Here is a 20,212-nt window from a genome sequence, read left to right as displayed (position 1 = left end):
GAGTTCCCACGGCACTCTGCACTTCACTCTGCATCTGGAGGGCAGAACGCACTGCTGACAGCACAGGCAGTGGATTGCTCACTGCAGTGATTGCCCATTTCTGCAAACCCCAGCCCAGGCACCTGAGCGGCCCTCGTCAGTGTTCTCAGCCCGAGCCAAAGTCAGGCAGTTGAACAAAGGCCCGATTGCACTGGCCATGGCACCGGGGGGTAAGAGCCCTGTACGGCCATTCACTCATCAGCAAAAAGCACTGGAGGAGAGCTGGGCACCCGGGGCCTCTGCTGGGGCCCAGACATACAGAGAAGAACCAGAAACCCGTTTCTGCCCCCACTCAGAGAGGAGGACGAGGAAACACACGCTTACAGTGGAATTTGAAAAGCACTGGGGTGGAGGCCTGGCAGGTACTAAGGCGCACGGAGTGGGAGGGTACCTCACTCAGACCAGGGAGGAAGTGGGAGCAGCTGCAGAGGGGCCTGTGAACCGTCTTCCAGAGGTGATGCTGCCTTGCTTCTTAAAGGACTGAGAGGAAGTATGTGGGCCGACAAAGCAGAAAGGGAGTCCAGCAGAGGGATGAGCGGGCGGAGCGGGGAGAGGAGAGAGACCGTGGTTTCTACGTGGGGTGACTTGACCTAATTTGATGTGACTGAGACGGAGGTAGGCAGGAGAAGCTGCGTGTCGGTGACGGTTCTCTGCAGAGGCAAAGTTTACTTTAGGTCTTAAAGCGGTGGAGCTGAGCGTGCAGGGGTGAGTGGTGGAGCGCGGGAGGGGCTGGAGCCAGCCAAGGGCCGGGGCCTGAGGACCTGAGCGGCCCAGTGCAGGAGGGAGCAGAGCTGGATGGCTCTCTTCCCCTGTGTCAGGGAACCTCAGCTTTTATCCTGAGGGCAGCAGGGCTCCTGAAGGGTTTTAAATAATAGATGTGATCAGATTTTTGTATCCAAAGGATAAAGCTAGACTTCTGCTCACAGCTAAGATAAAGTAATGAGGTCAGGATTTACCTTCCCATCAGAAACAACTGAAAAACAGACAAATATATACAACAGTGGTTTGTGAGACACTAGATACTAGAAAACTAAGGACAGTGATCCATGATAGACGAGAACAAACAGGAGGATCCCAGCTCACTGCCTGGAGAGAAGGCCAGGCGTTGGCATGGCGAGGGGAGCGAAGGTGCCCAGCAGGTGCCCTGGAGGGGTGGTGCGGAGACGAGGGTCTGGGTGACCGAGCCCCAGTGGGGAGGGATCTGCACAGAGAGAAAAGCCCAGCGGGTACAGAGCATCCCTGGACCAGGACGCTGAGAACTAATAGGCAGGTGTGTGTGAGGAACGCACGGAGCCAGGAGCACGGTGACAGGAAGGGTCCTCACTCTCAGTGTCTGCAGATACGCAGCTGGAAGGTGCCTGTTCCCGCCAGCCGGCTCCCAGGGCACCGGGCCGTCCGTGCAGAGGAATCTTGCCTGGTAGTGGCAGCACCGCTCCCGTCCCACCTGTGTCTGATGGCAGTAAAGAAGCACTGGGCGTGGGGAGGAGCAGGAAAACATGCCCCACCGCAACGAGATCAACCAACCAGTCAATGAAAGCTGACTCAGAACTGACACAGACGTTTGAATTAGCAGACAAAGATATTAACACAGATGTTATAATTGCATTCACTATGCTCAGAAAGGTAAGCAGAAACATGGAAGATACTTTAAAGACCAAAACCAAACTTTAAGAAATAACTACACGTGTGAGATCAAGAATACCCTGGATGGCATTAACAGCAGGTTAGACGTTGCTAAGAAAATATTAGTGAACTTGACGGTATAGTGATAGAAACCATGAAAAATGAAACAGAGATAAAAGAGAATTGTTTTAAATTAAAAGAGCATCAGTGAGCAATGGGGCAACTTCAAGTGGCCAAATATATTTCTAACTGGAGTCCCCAAACTAAAGGAGAAAAGGGTGGGACAGAAAAATTATTTGAAGAAATAGTGACCAAAGTTGTTCTGAATTTGATGAAAACTATAAACTCACAGATCAGTGACAGCTGGCGAATCCCAAGCACAAGGAACGTGGAGAAAACTACACCAAGGCAAATTATCATCAAACCGTTCACAATCTGTGATGAAGAAAACCTTAAAGGTAGCAAGAGAAAAAAATACATGTGAAGTAGGAAAAAATAAGGATGAAGGTGGATTTCTTGTCAGGAATTCTGCAGGTGAGAAGACAGTAGGAAACTAAATAAATCATGAAAGAAATGAATCTGTCAAGTTAGGATCCTATACGCAGTAAAAGTATCTTTCATAAATGAAAGCGGGACTTCCCTGGTGGTCCAGTGGTTAAGAATCTGCCTTCCAATACAGGGGACAGGGGTTCGATCCCTGGTTGGGGAACTAAGGTCCCACACGCCGAGGGGCAGCTAAGCCTGTGTGCCACAACTAGAGAAGCCTGCGTGCTGTAACGAAGACCCAGTGCAGCCAAAAAGCAAACAAAATCTCTCATAAATGAAAGCAAAATAAAGAATCATTCAGACACAGTAAAGCTAAAAGATTTCATCACCAATGGACCCACACTATGAAAAATGTTGAACAGCGTTCTTTAGGAAGAAGGGAAGTGACACCAGTTGGCAATGGGTCTATACGAAGGAATGAGGAGCAGTAGAAACGGTAACTACGTGGATAAATGCATCCGATTTTTCCCTTACTATTTAAAAATCTTTAAAATAAAACTGACTTTAAACAAAAATAGAAATAGTGCCGTTTGGGATTAAAAATGTATGTAAAAGTGAAGTATGTGGTAGCAGATGCACAGAGGGTGGGAGGGGAGCCCCAGGAGCGCCATGCACACTGTCGGGAGTCTCGTCTACTCGTGTGCTGCGTGAGGACGTGTAGGTAGGTGACCATAAACTAGAGACGCGGGCAACCACTAAACGTCAAAGCAAAGAGTTTCAGCAAACAGGCTAACAGAGGCGATCAAATAGAACCACAGAAACTTCCATTAATCCAAAAGAAGGTGTAAAAAGAGGGGAACGGGAACAAAGTACATGGGTCAGATAGAAAACCTGTAGTGAAATGTAGGTTTATACCTAATCATATAAATAATCACATTAAATACGAATCATCTGAATAGCCTCAAGGAGAATTCAGAGCTTGTTACGAGAAAAAAAGACAAGGCCCAACCATATGCTGTGAACAGAAAACAGATTTTAATACTTTAAATATAAAACCATAAATCAGTTAAAATTAGAAGGCCACACAGTTGATCCCATTACTCACAGTCTCTGTGGTTTTATGGTGTTCTGTAAGGTTTCCATGAGCACTGAATTAGTGAATACTGAGCTGTTGCCCCTAAGTGAGATGTGTGCGTCGCACACAGACTACAATCTTAAATACTAAAAACAACCCATCAGGGTAGATTCTATTTTCTTTGTTTTACAAAAGAGAAAATAGGTTCAGAAGTATGAAGTGACCTGCCTGAGGCTGCCTGACTAACAGGTGATGGACGGAGCAGGATCCAAACTGATTAAGAACTGATAAACCTCTAGACAGCTGGATAAAGAATAAAGAGAGATACACAAATTATCAATACCACGGATAATAAAACTGACATCACTGCAGATTCTACAGAATGATAAGGGATTATTATTTTAAAAAACTTTATGCCAATAAACTTAACAAATTAGAATGGATATATTTCTTAAAAGACACAAATTGATAACTTAAGGTGAACTAAAAAACCTGGATAGACCTCTATTTATTAAAGAAATTGAATTAGTTTAAAACCTTTCACAAAGAAAACTGCAGGCCTAAGTGGCTGTATTGATGAATTATACCTATTGGTTAAGGAAGAAATTATAACAATTCTAGGGAAACTCTTCCAGAAAATTGAAAAGAAGAGAGAATGCTTCCTGACTCTTTCTATGAAGCCAGCATTACCCTCATAACAAAACCAGGCAAAGACATTAAAAAGTAAAACTACAGACCAATATCACTCAAAACATAGGTGTAAAAATTCTCAGCAAAATTTTAGCAAGTCAAATACAGCGATAAGTAAAAAGGATAATACATCCTGATCAAGTAGAGTTTATCCCAGGAACTTAAGCTTTGATTAATGTTTGACAGTCAATACAATTCAGTGTATTAACAAACTCAAAAATGAACATAACATGATCATTTCAGTAGATGTGGAAAAAAATTTTGACAAAATCCAACATAAATTAGAGTAGGATTCAGAACAAAGACGTGCGTCAAATGACTCAAGTTTTTTTGCTGCGCTGTCCACGTCTGCACATTAAAACTCTCAGAAAATGAGAAAAGAGAAGTGAGCTTCTCAGCCTGATAAAGGGTATCTGTGAAAACCCACAGCTAACCTCAGACTTAATGGTGAGAAACTAAAAGCTGGGACTTCCCTGGTGGCACAGAGATTAAGAATCCACCTGCCAATGCAGGGGACACCGGTTTGAGCCCGGGTCTGGGAAGATCCCACAGGCCACCGCAGAGCAACTAAGCCCGTGAGCCAGAACTACTGAAGCCCGCGCACCTAGAGCCTGTGCTCTGCAACAAGAGAAGCCACAGCTCGCCGCAACTAGAGGAAGCCCAGGTGCAGCAACGAAGACCAAACACAGCCAAAAATACATAAAATTAATTAAGAAAAACCCCAAAACTGAAAGCTTTCCCCAGGATCAGGGTCCCGTTAGGGATGTCCATTCTTACCAGTTCTATTCAACATTGTGCTGTTAAGTTCTAGCCAGAGCAGTTAGTCAAGGCAGAGGAAGAGGTGTGGAGATGGGAGAGGAAAGAGGAAGACCATCTGTGTCTGAGATGACGTGAACTTGTACGTAGAGAACCTTAAGGAATCCACAGTCACACACACTCAGACACAGACAAAGACTTTTTTAGAGACAGTGAATTAGTTTCAGCAAGGTTACAGGATACAAGATCAATATACAAAAGTCAGTTTTGTTTCTCTACACCAGCAATGAATAATTGGAAATTGACATTTAAAAAATGATACCAATTTTAATAGCATCAAAAATATAAATTACTTAGGAATAAATCTGACAAAAGATGAGTAAGACCAGCACAATGAACACTCCAAAATATTGCAAAGTAAAGAAAGAAAGAAGGCTTCAATAAGTAGAGAAGTATACTCTATTCAGGAGTGAGAAAGCAGTATCGTTAAGGTGTTTATTCGCCAAAAACTGACCTATAGCTTCCATGGAATACCAATCAAGATCTCACCCAACTTTTTGGTAGAAATTGACAGTCTGGTTCCCAGATTCATACAGGCATGCAGAGGACCTAGAATAGTCAAAACAACCTTGAAAAGAAAAAGTTGGAAAGCTTAACACTGATTTCAAGACATATTAAAAAGCCACAGTAATCAGTGTGATATTGGTGTGAAGACAAATGGCTAGATTAATAGATACTTTTTCTGAAAACAGAAAAGTGTCCATTAAGTTTGGTGACAGGGGAGTCGTAAGTGATCTTGTCCAGATACATTTGATGGAACGACGGGGTGAGAAACCGTATTTCAGGAGACAGAAGTGAGTGGAGGACTCCTGGAAGCCTGGGAGAGTGATTCATGTGGAAATCCCACCCCCCTCTGCTCTGAACACAGAGAGGTTGGTTGGTTCTTGATACTCTGGATGTAAACGAATGGAACACAAGAGAGTTGATACGCTGGCCTCCTGGGTTCCGGGGTGAAGCAGGTGGTGGTGGCCAGCTTTCCCCTCCTGCAGGAGAACACGGACAGGCAGCCTCTGGAGGGCGTCAGGGATCCAGGCCAGGTGCACTGGTCTAAGGGCTGAGCCCCCTCCTGGGAGTGGTCAGTACTGAGCCCCTGCCTGGGATGAGGGAGGGAATGGAGCCCCACCTGGAGTTGGAGTCTGGCTCTGGCCTGAGGGCTAGATCTTCACCTTTCCTGCAGGACCAGACTCAAGCCACCCGATTACACCTGGTTCTGAGGGGAGGTCCCAGAGACCAGGCAGAAGCAGCAACAAAACTGCAGGAGGGGATAAAGGAGAGGAAACAGGGCAGCGAGACACTCAACGCTCAGGGCGAGCCTGCACTCAGCTCGTGGGAAAGTCCTGCATCACAGAGGCCAGCAGCCTGAAGAACGGGCAGGAGAACCTAAGAAGGCTTTGAAATCGGCACATTTCAGCTCCTCCAAGAGGAAAAAGAAGGAATAATGTCCATCCCACCAAAAGGAAGAAAAAATAGTATTATGAAGAAGAAAATTAAAACAGCAGGTAGATGGATGTGAATCAGAAACCACTGGATAGGACAGAAGCAACTTGAAACTTTGGAAAGGAAACATATATTTAAATACGAAACCTCTGTGGGGGACACACGCTTTGGACTGGACACAGCTGAGATGGACTTGGCCACACCGGAAGCCCCACAGAGGAGCTAGTCCAGAGATGGAGCAGAGGCGAAGCAAGAAGAAAGTATACACGGGGTGGACGCCGAGCTTCAGACGACTTCTAACACGACTTTCAGAAGCAGAGAGCAGAGGCTGGGAGAGAGAATCCTCGAGGATGATCCCGGCGGGGTCCCCCAGACGGAAGATGGGCCCTCGTGTGAGTCGGAATCACAGCCACAAATGCAAACCTGAACTTGCCGTAACTGTGAAGCCTCAGAGGACAAGCAGACACCAAACACAGGCCCGTCAGAGAGTTGAGTGACAAGGAAGGAAGGGCCATGTGGACACTGTTCCGAGCACCTAGGGGTCAAGGCAGCAGGAAAGGAGGTGCCGGTAGACAGGAGGGGGTTAGTCAGTTATAGGAGGGGCGGAGTCGAGGACAGGAGAGACGGGGTGCGGGAGGTGTCAGTGAGGGTGAAGGGTCGCCCCGTGGGACCCTGCACCCTGGAGGCTGAGGGGCTGGGTCTGGACAGAGGTTGCCCTGACGCTGGGGGAGTCTCCAGCGTTCGTTCCATCCATGAAGTGGGAAGTGATAGCCTGAGAGTAAGGCAAGGACAGAGTGGACGATAAGGTAGGTCACTTACTCATTCACCTGCTCTCTTTAAAGCACCACTGGACCTTGGTCCTGGGAGGCAGAGTGGACCCGTGTGGGGTAGCGGGATCTGGGGGCTCCAGAGCTACTGAAACAATGGGATAGAGAGGAGAGGAGGGGCAGAGACTGGGAGTAACGGCGTGTCCACGCTCGTCCTCAAGCAGCCCACGCCTGCTTTGACGTCGCTGACCAGCAGGCCCAGCAGGGCGACGGGTCGGCCGCGTGTGTCTGGGTCCTGCTGGGCGGGTGAAGTTGAGGGTGAATTGTACCAAAGGGCCGTGGATTCCGACCCTGCCACCAGTCTGTGCTGTGAGCCATGCCTCTCTCTCATGGAGTATTGTTTTCTTCTCCAGCCGTTCAGTTCTGGGAAATCTGTAGAGATGTTTTAGCCAGGGTTCTCCTTTCTCAAAGACTCGTTCATTCCGAACGAATTTTATTAAGCATGTACTACATGCCAGGCACTGTTCCAGTTGTTTGGAACACGTTAGTGCATTAGTCACGAAAGTCCCACCCGTGGAGCTTACGCTGGAGTGGGGAGGCAGACGGTGAGCCATCGGTCCGTGGATCCTCACACAACCGCCCCCACTCTGCCAGCTGGAGCAGCGGGCGCGGCGGCCGAGGGCTGGGCCGCTCCACTTGCGGGTGGAGGCCGACCGGGGCGGCGCTGTCCACGGAGGTCCTCTCACGCGCAGCGGAGCCCGGCAGCCCAGGGCCTCCCTGGGCCTCTTCTGGGCTCCTGCACGGGCTTCAGGTCTACGAAGGGCCGAACAGGGTGGTTCTGAAACCCTCCTGAGCGTACTGGTTCCTTACAGCATAGAACACCAGTTCAAAGACCGGAGAAACTGGGAAGGGCCTCGTCTGCGGCAGCCTCAGAGGCCGCCTCCCGGCTCCTGGTGCGGCGGGGCAGCCGGCTGCCCAGAGGCCTCCTTGCCCCGCCTGCGGCTGCGGCTGGGGCTGGAGACTCAGCAGAGGTGTGGGCGGGAGGGCGGGCCGTGGCCCCCACGCTGCCGGCTGCAGACTCACCTCCCCCTGCTCTCTCCGCTCCTCTCTCCCAGCTGCCCACCCGGCCCAGGTGCAGGGCCGGCCCACCGCCGCAGTGTCGCCCCTGCGCGCCCAGAGCCTGCCCGCCATCGGGTCCCCACAGCACAGCCCCCGGCCAGCCATCCCGCTCTCGTCGGCAGCCTCGGCCGTCACTCCTCCTAACGTCAGCGCCGTCCACCTCCACGGGGAGGCCGGAGCGGGCCCTGCCGGCGGCCGGTCGGCACCCAGCCCCACCAGTGCAGGAGGTAGACCCGACGAGAGGAGAAGCGAAAGGGTAAGTGGCCCACCCTGGGCGGCCCAGGCCCAGCTGGTTGTTGACCCTCTTGGGCACCAGACGCCTATCCCGTTTTGTAAATTAAGGCTCGCGTGCGGGCACCAGGCGCGTGACACAGAGGGAGGCCAAGCGAGCAAAGCGGTGGCGCTCCAGTGGCCGCAGTTCGGGGAGGGATGACCGGAGCCCAGCTAGTTTTCTCACACATGAGAAAAAGCGCCCCCTCGAGATGCTTCGTTCCTCCTGTTGCAAAGTCATTGTAAACTACTCACTTTGCTGGGCCTAGACACCTTCTGCCAAGTGCCAGGATCTCTAAGAACAAATCCACGGATCTACTCACGTGCTGCGTGAGCAGGGCCTTCTCCCTCGACGTGCTGTCCTCGTGCAGTGCACAACCCGCTCGGCCACGGGGCAGCAGCCAGAGGAGGCGGCCAGCCTCCTAGTGGGTGTGGACGGCATTTCAGCTCTTCTTTAACAGCGAAGGAAGTGGGGCTGATTTCAGAACGAAATCCGAGTCCAGGCAGCTTGCCTCAGCTGCCACCAGCTAGACATCAGGTGAGCCACCAAGCCACCATGAGAGTCCAGATTTCTAAGTCCGTGCTGTCCGATGAAACCATAATTCAAGCCACATATGTAACTTATAATCTTCCAATAAGTCACATTTTTGAAAGTTAAAACAATTTAAAAGTAAGATAAAACATGAAATTCATTTTATTGATATAATCTATTAGACCCAGTATCCAGAAACATTGTCATTTCAACACGTAATCTGCATAAAAAAGTTGTTGATGAGCTGTTTCACCTTTTTCACATTCAAAGCCAATGAGACGTGTCGGGTGGTCAGGCCTCCGCGCTGCCCGGGCTGTGCTGGGGCGGGGGCTGGGTCTCCGGCAGGGGCCACTCCCTTTATTGGCCTTGCTCTCGAAGTGGCTTGTTCTCTCTCTTGGCTTTGCCACGGTCTGTGGATGTTTTCAAACCTTTCACTGTAAAGCCAGCCTTTGATTAGAGTGTGCCCCTCGCCCTAGCCGGCAGCCTCTCCTCTCCCTTGGGGACGGTACCCAATCCAGATGGCTCAGGCTGTCTGCCTGGGACCCCAGAGGCACATCCACCCCTCACCACCCCGTGCTCTCGGGGCCCAGGCACCTCGCAGAAAGGCTCAGGCTTCCTCACCGCCTGTCCCCTGGTCCAGAGGGATGCTCTCCCCACGCTCCCTGGAGAGGGAGAGGCCTCCGTCTCGGCCCTGACGGCTGCCTCGTCCTGAGACGGGCAGGTGGCTGGGCATGAAGGGACTCCTTGCTCTGTGTTTTGCGTCCACGTCTGCTTGAAGATCACCCGTCGTGGTCCACTCTTTCCACCTCGCTGCCTGGGCGGGAGACATAGCCGGGTCCCCCCAGGAGGGCGGGTGGTCCCCCCAGGAGGGCGGGTGGTCCCACCCTCTCCCTTGGACGACCTTCCTGGAAGACAAGCTCCCTGGGACCTCTGACTCAGAAAGGGAAGAGCCGTGCTAGCTCCGTGACCGATTCTGGTTCTTGGCCGCAAGTTCCCCCCTTCTAGTTTGTGAAAGAGACGGGGCTGCTGCCTGAGCGGGGTCGGGTGTTTGGGGGCCTCGTGGGGAGTGATACCCCTCCGCCCTCCTCCGTGGTCGCTGGCTCCGCTCTTAGGGGCACTTGGCTTCGCTCGAGGCCCGCGCTCTGCCAGCAGCTCCCGCCTAACGAGGAACAGCCGCGTCACCTCAGCTCAGGCGGCTCCGGGTCGGCCATGCAGCAGCCCGTGCCAGCCGAGCTGGGGGTGTGGGGTTCCCGCCGCGCTCTCGGCAGAGGTGACTTGGATCTGGTGGCAGGAAGTGGGCAGGTGTCCGCAGGTGCAGCCGTGACCGGCAGCGTCAAAGCCGGGAGACAAGCACGTCGTCTGTGTGGCTTGCTTTTCTCACCTGTCAGACACAGCGAGAAGCAGTGGTGTGAAAAGGCGCCCGTGGGTGTTCTCCCTCCTGCACCCCCAGGTGAATTTTTCCCAATTTAGAGTGAAGTGCAAAGCGCCGCAGCTGCCGTTTCTGGCAGCAGGGCTGGCGGCGGCCGTTGGAGGGAAGCCGGGGCAAGCTGGGCGCCAGGGGCCTGCCCGCGGGGCCCTGGGTGCCGCTGCCGCCTGAGACCAGACCACAGATTTCACCCGCTGGGAGCGCAGCGGGCTGCTGCCCATCTGCCCCTGGGTGAGCCCATCGTAGACGCACACGCGTTTAGTTACGGCAAAAGGCTTTTTAAGGTAATTGGCAGTATTCTCCAGGCTGTTTCTGTTACTGAATTTTCCTCAGGAAAAGGCAGTGAGCTCCACCTGCACCGTCCGCAGAGACCCGAACCTCAGCGCCTGCGTTCCCGGTGCCGAGCTCCGCTGAAATCCCATCCGGCCCTCCGAGCGCGGCAGCCCTGCGTGTGGAGGTGCTGCTGGGGGTCCCTGGCAGGCGGGCATCGCTAGCTATGCCCCTGGGGGTCGGGCCTGTCAGCCCTGCTCCAGGCGGGCCCTGCACGTGGGCCCTGCTCAGCCTCGGGGGGTGGGGGTCAGAGAGACTCACGTGCGGCAGGAGGGCCCTGAGCCAGCGTGTGCACCCCCCAGCTGCTCTCCCAGCGCTCTTCCCGCACGCCCGCCCCCGCTCCCCGGCCTGGTCGCACCCGCTCCCTGCAGGGCCTGCCCTGCAGCCGGGCCGCTGGCACAGAGCAGCTCTGGGGGCTGCAGTGAGCCCGTGACCACGGCCCTGCAGCCCACAGGGTTGAGGGAATGCAGGGCGGAGTGTGGAGCCGGGGGTGGGCGGGGGGCCTGGGGGGCTGGTTCTGATCCAGCACTGCAGACTCTCCCGGAACCTGGGTCCCTTGGCCCAACCAGGCATCTGTTCTGCTTGGGGATGGGTCTGCCTGGGTTGGCCCTGGATGGGAGGGGCCGGTGCTTCCGAGGAGACCTGGAAGTACAAGTACTTCGAAGCTGCCAGTCTGAAGCAGACCCTCGGGGCAGCCGTCAGTGCGGGATCCCCCAGCCCCCAGGGGTGGAAAGATTAGAGGCCCCAGGGCGTGGGGGAGGCCCCGGGAGTGGAGACAGGGAGGTTTCATCTTGGCAAAGTGCAGCGGGTGGGAGTCATATCTTCCCGTTGAAGGACTTGGATCTAGTGCTTCTGAAGGAGGGATCCTGCTTTTGGGGTCATCTTTGTGGCACCCAGAAATCGCAGAGTAGGAACCAAATCTTGGAAGCCTTTTAAGAAGGTGCTCCGTAGGATTTCAGTTAACGCTTTTGCACTTAGAAAATCTATTTTGTGCTTGAAACAACTACCAGATTTCACCTCTCATGTCCCTCAGCGGCTGTTTCCTGTCTTCGAGGTTTTATGAGCACATTAGCACCAGGTGGCGGGGATCCTTATCCCTTGGGGTGACTCCAGGGAAACTCACCAGAAAGGGGAGTCCTGGGCCCCCAGGAAGGTGGAAGCAGCTCGCGGTCACCCTGCAGCCGAGAGCATCTGGCGCTAGAGCCCTCCTGACCGGCCAGCTGGACGTCACTCCCCACTCGCTTGTCTGTCACACGGCAGGCGCCGGGCCAGGCAGAGCTCTGGGCACTGGTCGACGGGCCTGAGGCCGGGGAGCAGGGGCGCCTTGGGACTGGGAGGCCTCCTGGGAGCTGTAGCCCGAGCACAGGCCAGAGGAGGTGGCCTGAAGTTGGGGAGCCCCAGAGCCACTGGGGGGGGGCAGGCGGCTCACGTCAGCGCGGCTGCCCGGCGGGGGCATGGTGGGGCCAGGCCTGACCAGGGGCCCTCACCGCACCCTCCGCCCCTGTGTCCCCGCCTTCCCGCTGACCTCCTGCTGGAGCCTGACTCTGGCCGTGCTCTCCGTGGCACCAGCGTGCTGAGGGTCTTCCTTGTGGCCCCAAGTTAGAAACACCCGTCATGCGTTATGAAACCAGCTTAGTGGGTTTGGACCAGCGTGCTTTTAGACAGAGTAGGAGGCGCAGCAGGAGGTCGGCAGGTCCAGCACACAGGAGGGGTCTGCGTATTTGGGGGCATCTGTTGTTTTGTGCTCAGTCCTGATTTAAAACTTACTTCAGGTAGTCTCAGGGCTCTGACTGGCAGATCCTGGAGGGTGCTGAGTGCATAGAAGGCCTGGTGACATTTGTTGACTGACAAGTGTCAGAAAAACTGCTGCCAGGAGAGTTTCACTCCTGTGACTTGTGGGAAATTCTTTACGGGCCAGGAGAAAGTTAACTTTCTGCTGATGGATGAGCGAGTATCCGTTTCGCAAAGTAGTGGCACGTGGGAACTGGGAAGAGCCTCTAAAGGTGTCTGCGTTGAAATGTTCATTTTGGGTGGTCCTCCTGAGGCTCAGAGGTGCTGCCACTTGCCTGGGGTCCCAGAGCACTGGCAGTGGAGCCAGCCTAACTCCAGTCTCAGTGCCGTCTGGGATCCAGGGCGCTGACTTTGGTGGCCTCCCCATCCCCATGAGGCCGTGACCTCCGGTGTTTTTGGCTCGTCCAGGAGCTGAGGGGTGGCAAGTCCAGGGTAACTGCTGGCAGGAGGCCCTGAGGTCAGCCCAGGAAAGGGGGCTGTGAGCTGGGGTGTCTGCCTTCCGGTTCCGCACGACTCGAGTGCAGCTGTAGGGGGCCCGCAGTAGTGAACCGCTCGGCCGAGCCCACTCACAAGGTGTGACCTTTGTGGCTGAGTCTCTGGGGGACGGGTTTGGGCTGACAGCCAGGACGGTAGCGGGCGGGCCTGCCTGCCGTCGGGACCTCGTGGAAATGGGTGTGCGGGGGAACGGCCCTTTAGTAACCACACCCCCCGGTTAAAAGTGTGTGTATATACCATAGGAGGGTTACAATGATACGTTTAGTGGAAACTCAGGAATGTGCAATCTGAAGAAATCTTGAAGATGAAGCTTTGAGAAAAACCAGGCAGCTTTTCCTAAAGCGAAGAACCGCTGGTTTGTGAATTTGTTTCCCCCGCCGAGCCTCACCGCACTAAGCAGGCCGTTGCCCGTGCTGTTTCTATCGTGTGGACTGGGAGGGGGCTGCCGTCGCTCTGTAACCGCGTATCGGTGGCTGCCAGCGTGTTTCCAGCTTTGAGACAGGCAGTGCTTTCCCGCATGATCACCAGTGGGGGTGGGGAGGCGTCCTGCAGACCTTAAACCCAGGGGGGAGTGGGCTGGGTCTGACCACACCAGGACTGGAGTCCACTGCAGGCCCCGTCCTCGCGCTGATCTCCTGGGGGAGGGCAGGCCCAGACACGGGGAGCCCCGCGATCAGTGCTGCACCTCAGGTGTGGCTGCGGTGGAATCAGATTACGCGTGAAGCTCCGCTGAGCCCACGGCCCAGGTGGCACGTTCTCAAGGGCTTTGGGAACCCCGTCCGCTTCATGAATGAGTCGCTGAGAAGTCTGGCGGTCATCCGGTCAGCTGTGGTCGATGGAAGCCTGCGCCCTCCTGGGGACACGCGTGCTGGGCAGCCTGCACCGGCGCTGGGGTTGGCGCCCTGGCAGGGCGGAGGGCCCTTTGCTGAATGCCCTGGGCCGCTGGAGCCCCGGCGACTTCAGGCCTTCCCCTCAACTCCCTGTGGCCGGACTGCCCTCTGTGGGAGGAGGAGAGCCGGCATGTGGTGGGTGAGTCATCTTCAGGCAGAAAATGAGCCCATCCTGAAAGCACGAATCCCAGCTGTCAAAACAGCGACATCAGAGGTTTTACAGGCAGCTTCTTTTTGGAGGGGATATGCCACTGGAGCGTCCCTCCCTGTGACAAGGGCACAGGCCCTGAGTGGGACGGTACGGGGCCTCCTGGGGCAGCAGAGAGCTCAGAGGCAGCCTGGGACCTTCTCCTTTGCTCTCTCCCGGGAAGGCCTGGCCACCCCCACTTCTCCTTTTACTCCCCTTGACCTTTGTCCTGGGCTGAGATTCAATCCAGCTACTTCTGGGTCTCAGCTTGGTGCGGTGCTGGTGAGCCCTTCCGGGCACAGATGTGCACATGAGGGTCCAAGGTCAGGCAGCTAGTAACCACTGGGGGTAAAGCCAGGCCCTGTTGCCCAGTGAGGGCCCACACCCTCTCCTGGGCCCTGATGGGCAGCTTCTCCTGCTGGGTGCCCAGGTGTGCAGGGTGCAGCGGGGGATGGGGGAGGAAGCAGGAGCCATAACGACTACAGGACAGGTGAGACCTGCATTTGGAGAAAGAAGGCGCAAATGGATGAGTGAGTACGGAGGTGAGGCTGGGACGAGGCAGCCTGCCGTGGGGGCTCGGCGAGCGCCCCCTGCCGCGCTTTCCCGATCAGTAAGATGGCACGATGGCGTCTCCCACCCCGGGGTTTGGAGGCAGGAAGTGAGTTAATCTCATGCATACTTCGCACAGGTATTTGGACAAGACTATTAGAGATCATTCTTAGGGATGTGACAGTTCATTGAAGGCCAGATCCCATAGACTAGTGGGATAGATACAGATGTAAAACTTGTATCCCCAAGGCTTCTAAGGAAAAATTAAAAGGAGATTTGATTTTGCAGTTTCAGAAAAAGGACACTTAATGTCGCCAAATCAAGACGCGTAGGCTACTCGAGATGAAGCCAGGTTAGCTGGCTTTCTGTTTGTGAAATGGTACATGTTCATCTCCTCGCCGGACGCTCCATTTCATCTGTCCACCAAGAAACACGGGTAGAAAGGGTTTTTTTAAGTTGTCAGTTTCACACCTGACATTTAGCATGAAGGATGGATGGCGCCCAAGAAAACTATTCCAGTCAGAAGTTGGGTTTCTGCTGCAAAACAATAAACCAAAATTCATTTTTAAAATAGCAATAAACTCTAGAAATGGAAAAGAATTTGTGAATCACCTGTAATAGCTGTTCTGTAGCTCTCCCCAGAGGGCAGAAGTTACTGTAACTAATCAGGATGGGGGTGGATTTCACACCTGGACACCCAGGGCAGCCACGAGAGCTCGCCGGTGGTGTGTAAGGTGGATGTCCAGTGTGTCCGAGGGGCCACGGGTGATCCCACCTCAGGTTGGATTCTCTTGTGCGGAATTCCACCACTGGTGCCGCCTTCCGTGATCACTGTGTCCTCATAAAGACACGGGAGATTTTTTTCCAGTCTCTCATGCAAATGGAGTCAGCAATCTCAAGATTGCTTTGGCTATTCAGGGTCTTTTGTGTTTCCACACGAATTGTAAAAGTTTTTGTTCTAATTCTGTGAAGAATGCCATTGGTAGTTTGATAGGGATTGCATTGAATCTGTAGATTGCTTTGGGTGGTAGAGTCATTCTCACAGTGTTGATTCTTCCAGTCCAAGAACATGGTGTATCTCTCCATCTGTTTATGTCATCTTTGATTTCTTTCATCAGTGTTTCATAGTTTTCTGAGCACAAATCTTTAAGAGTGGCAAGAGTGGACATCCTTGTCTTGTTCCTGATCTTAGTGGAAATGCTTTCGGTGTTTCACCATTGAGTATGATGCTTGCTGTGGGTTTGTCGTATATGGCCTTTATTATGTTGAGGTAGGTTCCCTCTATCCCCATTTTCTGGAGAGTTTTTATCATAAATGGGTGTTGAATTTTGTCCAAAGCTTTTTCTGCATCTATGGAGACGATCATATGGTTTTTATTCCTTAATGTGTTATTGTGGTGTATCACATTGATTGATTTGCATATACTGAAGAATCCTTGCATCCCTGGGATAAACCCCACTTGATCGTGGTGTATGGTCCTTTTAATGTGCTGTTGGATTCTGTTTGCTAGTATTTTGTTCAGGATTTTTGCACCTATGTTCATCAGTGATATTGGTCTATAATTTTCTTTTTTGTGGTATCTTTTTCTGGTTTTGGTATCAGGGTGAGGGTGGCCTCGTAGAATGAGTTTGGGAGTGTTCCTTCCTCTGCAATTTTTTGGAAGAGTTTGAGAAGGATAGGTGTTAGCTCTTCTCTAAATGTTTGATAGAATTCACCTGTGAAGCCATCTGGTCCTGGACTTTTGTTTGTTGGAAGATTTTTAATTACAGTTTCAATTTCATTACTTGTGACAGGTCTGTTTATATTTTTTATTTCTTCCTGGTTCAGTCTTGGAAAATTGTACCTTTCCAAGAATTTGTCCATTTCTTTGTGGTTGTCCATTTTATTGGCATAGCATTGCTTGTAGTAGTCTCTTATAATCCTTTGTATTTCTGTGGTGTCAGTTATGATTTCTCCTTTTTCATTTTGAATTTTATTGATTTGCATCCTCTCCCTTTTTTTCTTGATGAGTCTGGCTAAGGGTTTATCAATTTTGTTTATCTTCTCAAAGAACCAGCATTTAGTTTTGTTGATCTTTGCTATTGTTTTCTTCATTTCTATTTCATTTATTTCTGCTCTGATCTTTATGATTTCTTTCCTTCTACTGACTCTGGGTTTTCTTTGTTCTTCTTTCTCTAGTTGTTTTAAGTGTACAGTTAGATTGTTTCTTTGAGATTTTTCTTGTTTCTTGAGGTGAGGTTGAATTGCTCTAAACTTCCCTCTTAGAACTTCTTTTGCTGCGTCCCATAGGTTTTGGATCATCGTGTTTTTGTTGCCACTTGTTTCCATGTATTTTTTAATTTCTTCTTTGATTTCTTCAGTGATCTCTTGGTTATTTAGTAGTGCACTGGTTAGTCTCCATGTATTTGTGTTTTTTATAGTTTTTTTCCTGTAATTGATTTCCAGTCTCATAGCGTTGTTGTCAGAAAAGATGCTTAATACGATATCAATTTTCTTAAATTTTCCGAGGCTTGATTTGTGACCCAAGATGTGATCTGTCCTGGAGAATGTTCCGTGTGCACTTGAGAAGAATGTGTATCCTGCCACTTTTGGGTGGAATGTTCTATTAATATCAATTAAATCTGTCTGGTCTATTGTGTCATTTAAAGCTTGTGTTTCCTTATTTCTTTTCTGTTTGGATGATCTGTCCATTGGTGTAAGTGGGGTGTTAAAGTCCCCTACTACTATTGTGTTACTGTCGATTTCTCCTTTCATGGTGGCTAGCATTTGCCTTATGTATTGAGGTGCTCCTATGTTGGGTGCATAAACATTTATAATTGTTATACCTTCTCTTGGATTGATCCTTTGATCATTATGTAGTGTCCCTCCTTCTCTCTTGTAACAGTCTTTATTTTAAAGTCTATTTTATCTGATACGAGTACTGCCACTCCAGCTTTCTTTTGATTTCCATTTGCATGGAATATCTTCTTCCATCCCTTCACTTTCAGTCTGTATGTGTCCCTAGGTCTGAGGTGGGCCTCTTGTAGACAGCATATATATGGGTCTTGTTTTTGTATCCATTCAGCCAGTCTGTGTCTTTTGGTTGGGCATTTAATTCATTTACATTCAAGGTTATTATTGATAATGTATGTTCCTGTTACCATTTTCTTAACTGTTTTGGGTTTGTTTTTGTGGGTCTTTTTCTTCTCTTGTGTTTCCCACTTAGAGAAGTTTCTTTAGCATTTGTTGTAAAGCTGGTTTGGTGGTGCTGAATTCTCTTAGCTTTTGCTTGTCTGAAAAGCTTTTGATTTCTCTGTCGAATCTGAATGAGATCCTTGCTGGGTGGAGTAATCTTGGTTGTAGGTTTTTCTCTTTCATCACTTTGAGTATATCCTGCCACTCCCTTCTGGCCTGCAGAGTTTCTGCTGAAAAATCAGCTGATAACCGTATGGGGATTCCCTTGTATGTTATTTGTTGCTTTTCCCTTGCTGCTTTTAATATTTTTTCTTTGAATTTAATTTTTGTTAGTTTGATTAGTATGTGTCTTGGTGTGTTTTTCCAAGGGTTTATCCTGTATGGGACTCTCTGTGCTTCCTGGACTTGGGTGACTATTTCCTTTCCCATGTTAGGGAAGTTTTCAGCTATAATCTCTTCAAATATTTTCTCAGACCCTTTCTTTTTCCCTTCTTTTTCTGGGACCCCTGTAATTCAAGTGTTGGTGCGTTTAGTGTTGTCCCAGAGTCTCTGAGACTGTCCTCAGTTCTTTTCATTCTTTTTTCTTTATTCTGCTCCTCAGCAGTTATTTCCACCATTCTTTCTTCCAGCTCACTTATTCGTTCTTCTCCCTCAGTTATTCTGTTATTGATTCCTTCCAGTGTATTTTTCACTTCAATTATTGTGTTGTTCATCTCTGTTTGTTTATTCTTTAGTTCTAGATCTTTGTTAAACATTTCTTGTATTTTCTCAGTCCATGCCTCCATTGTATTTCCGGGATTCTGGATCATCTTTACTATCATTACTCTGAATTCTTTGTCAGGTAGGTGGCCTATTTCCTCTTCATTTAATGGGTCATGTAGGTTTTACCTTGGTCCTTCATCTGTGACATAGTTTTTTGCTGTCTCTTTTTTATTTTTTTATGAGTGGGATTGTGTTCCTGCCTTCCTGGTTGTTTGGCCTGAGGCTTCCAACACTGGAGTTTGTAGGCTGTTGGGTAGAGCTGGGTCTTGATGCTGAGATGAGGACCTCTGTGAGACCTCACTCTGATGAATAGTCCCTGAGGCCTGAGGTTCTCTGTTAGTCCAGTGGTTTGGACTGGGAGCTCCCACTGCAGGAGCTTCGCCTGACCCTCAGCTCATGAACCAAGATCCCAAAAGCTGCCTGGGGCGGCAAAAAAGAAAAAAGAAAAAAAGAACAATAACAAAGTAAAAAATAAAATTAGACTAGGAAACTAACAGATATGCTAGAAAGGATATAAAAATAAAAATATAGATGAATCAACAACCGGAAGGTACCACAGTACCACAATAGTAAAAAAGAGGAGGAGGGAAAAGAAAAAAAAAGGGGGAGGGGGGCGAAGGCCTTGGCTGTGGAGGGCGGGGCCTAAGCAAGGAGGAGGTTTGGGTGGTGGGTGGGGCCAGTACTCAGGACCCACAGGGCTGGAAAAGTTCCTGGGGGTGTCAGGGGTGGGGCTTAGGCTCAAGGAACAGAAGGGGCCCAGGCGTGCCCCCCACCCCTGGTCTCAGAGGGCAGCAGACCTCACCTGGGAGCCCAGCAGGCTCCCTGGGCTCAAGTGGGCCAGGCGATCGCCCTCCTCTCCTGTCCTGTTCCTCTCGGAGGCCCCTCCTGCCTACGTCTCCTGATCTCCCCGGCCTCAGGGGCGCCGACCCTGTCTGGCCTCCACTTCTCCTCCCCCCTCAGTCCCCCACGTCCTGCCGGTTCACTTGGGGGTTCCTCCCGTCTCCTTGGGCGTCAGGGTCACTCGCCCACCAGCAGCTGGCAGTAGAAACTGCCCCAAGAGTCGAGTCGTAGAAGATAAACTAACCCATAACCCATGGGTAACTCACCCCACCCTTTGGCACTGGAGCAGCTCTAGTTACACTTTCCCCACACCCTCTGTTGCTAGGACTGCTCAAGAAGGGTGAAGTGGATGCCGCAACTCTCCAGTCCTGTGACCCTGTCTCCCAGGTGGGCCATTTCCTCCCTGGTTAGATCGGCAGCCCAGGGAAGGGCCGCCTCGAGCCCCTGGTTGAGCTGAGTTCACCTGGATTCTGACACCTCGGCTTCTTCCAAATCTCCATCCTTTCCCAATCGTTTTAATGTGATAACGACAACCAGGCATGCGGTCATGATGGCGGCTCCTTAGAGAAATTTAGGACCGGATGGAAGCCAGGCAGGGCCCTTTTCAGGGCGGAGCTGCCAAGCCGGGTCTGGGCTGCGTGCAGCGGGCAGCGGCCTCTGAACCTGCATCTCCGAGCCGGTGCCCAGGCTGGGTGTCATCTCACATTTCCTGGAAGCAGCCTGTCTGAAGAAGCACACACAGTTCAGGAAGGAAATCCCAGTCTCCCTGAGAGCTTGCAGGGCTGCCCGTCGGGGCTAATGGAAATAATAGCGTAGATTCCTAAGTGACCCTCCAAAATCCTGCATCCCCTTGACAAAGCCCCTCCCGTATGGAACTGACGGGCCTGCTGCTGCCTTTCTGGTTGGATGAGGTG

General features: G+C 51.4%; 1 protein-coding gene across 3 annotated transcripts in view; it reads left to right on the top strand.

The window, feature by feature from the left end:
* SH3RF3 (SH3 domain containing ring finger 3) overlaps positions 1-20,212 on the top strand; it is a 206,834-nt gene that overhangs the window by 162,259 nt on the left and 24,363 nt on the right. For all 3 annotated transcript variants that reach the window (XM_060309733.1, XM_060309732.1, XM_030845045.2), the window contains one exon: positions 8,049-8,308. In XM_060309733.1, the coding sequence (XP_060165716.1) occupies positions 8,049-8,308 (260 nt within the window). The remainder of the gene's footprint in view (positions 1-8,048; positions 8,309-20,212) is intronic.

This window comes from Globicephala melas, chromosome 12, assembly GCF_963455315.2.
Source record: "Globicephala melas chromosome 12, mGloMel1.2, whole genome shotgun sequence".
In the NCBI taxonomy this organism is placed as follows: Eukaryota; Metazoa; Chordata; class Mammalia; order Artiodactyla; family Delphinidae; genus Globicephala; species Globicephala melas.
The sequence above is the reverse complement of the archived record's forward strand: the minus strand, read 5'-3'. Positions and strand labels throughout refer to the sequence as shown.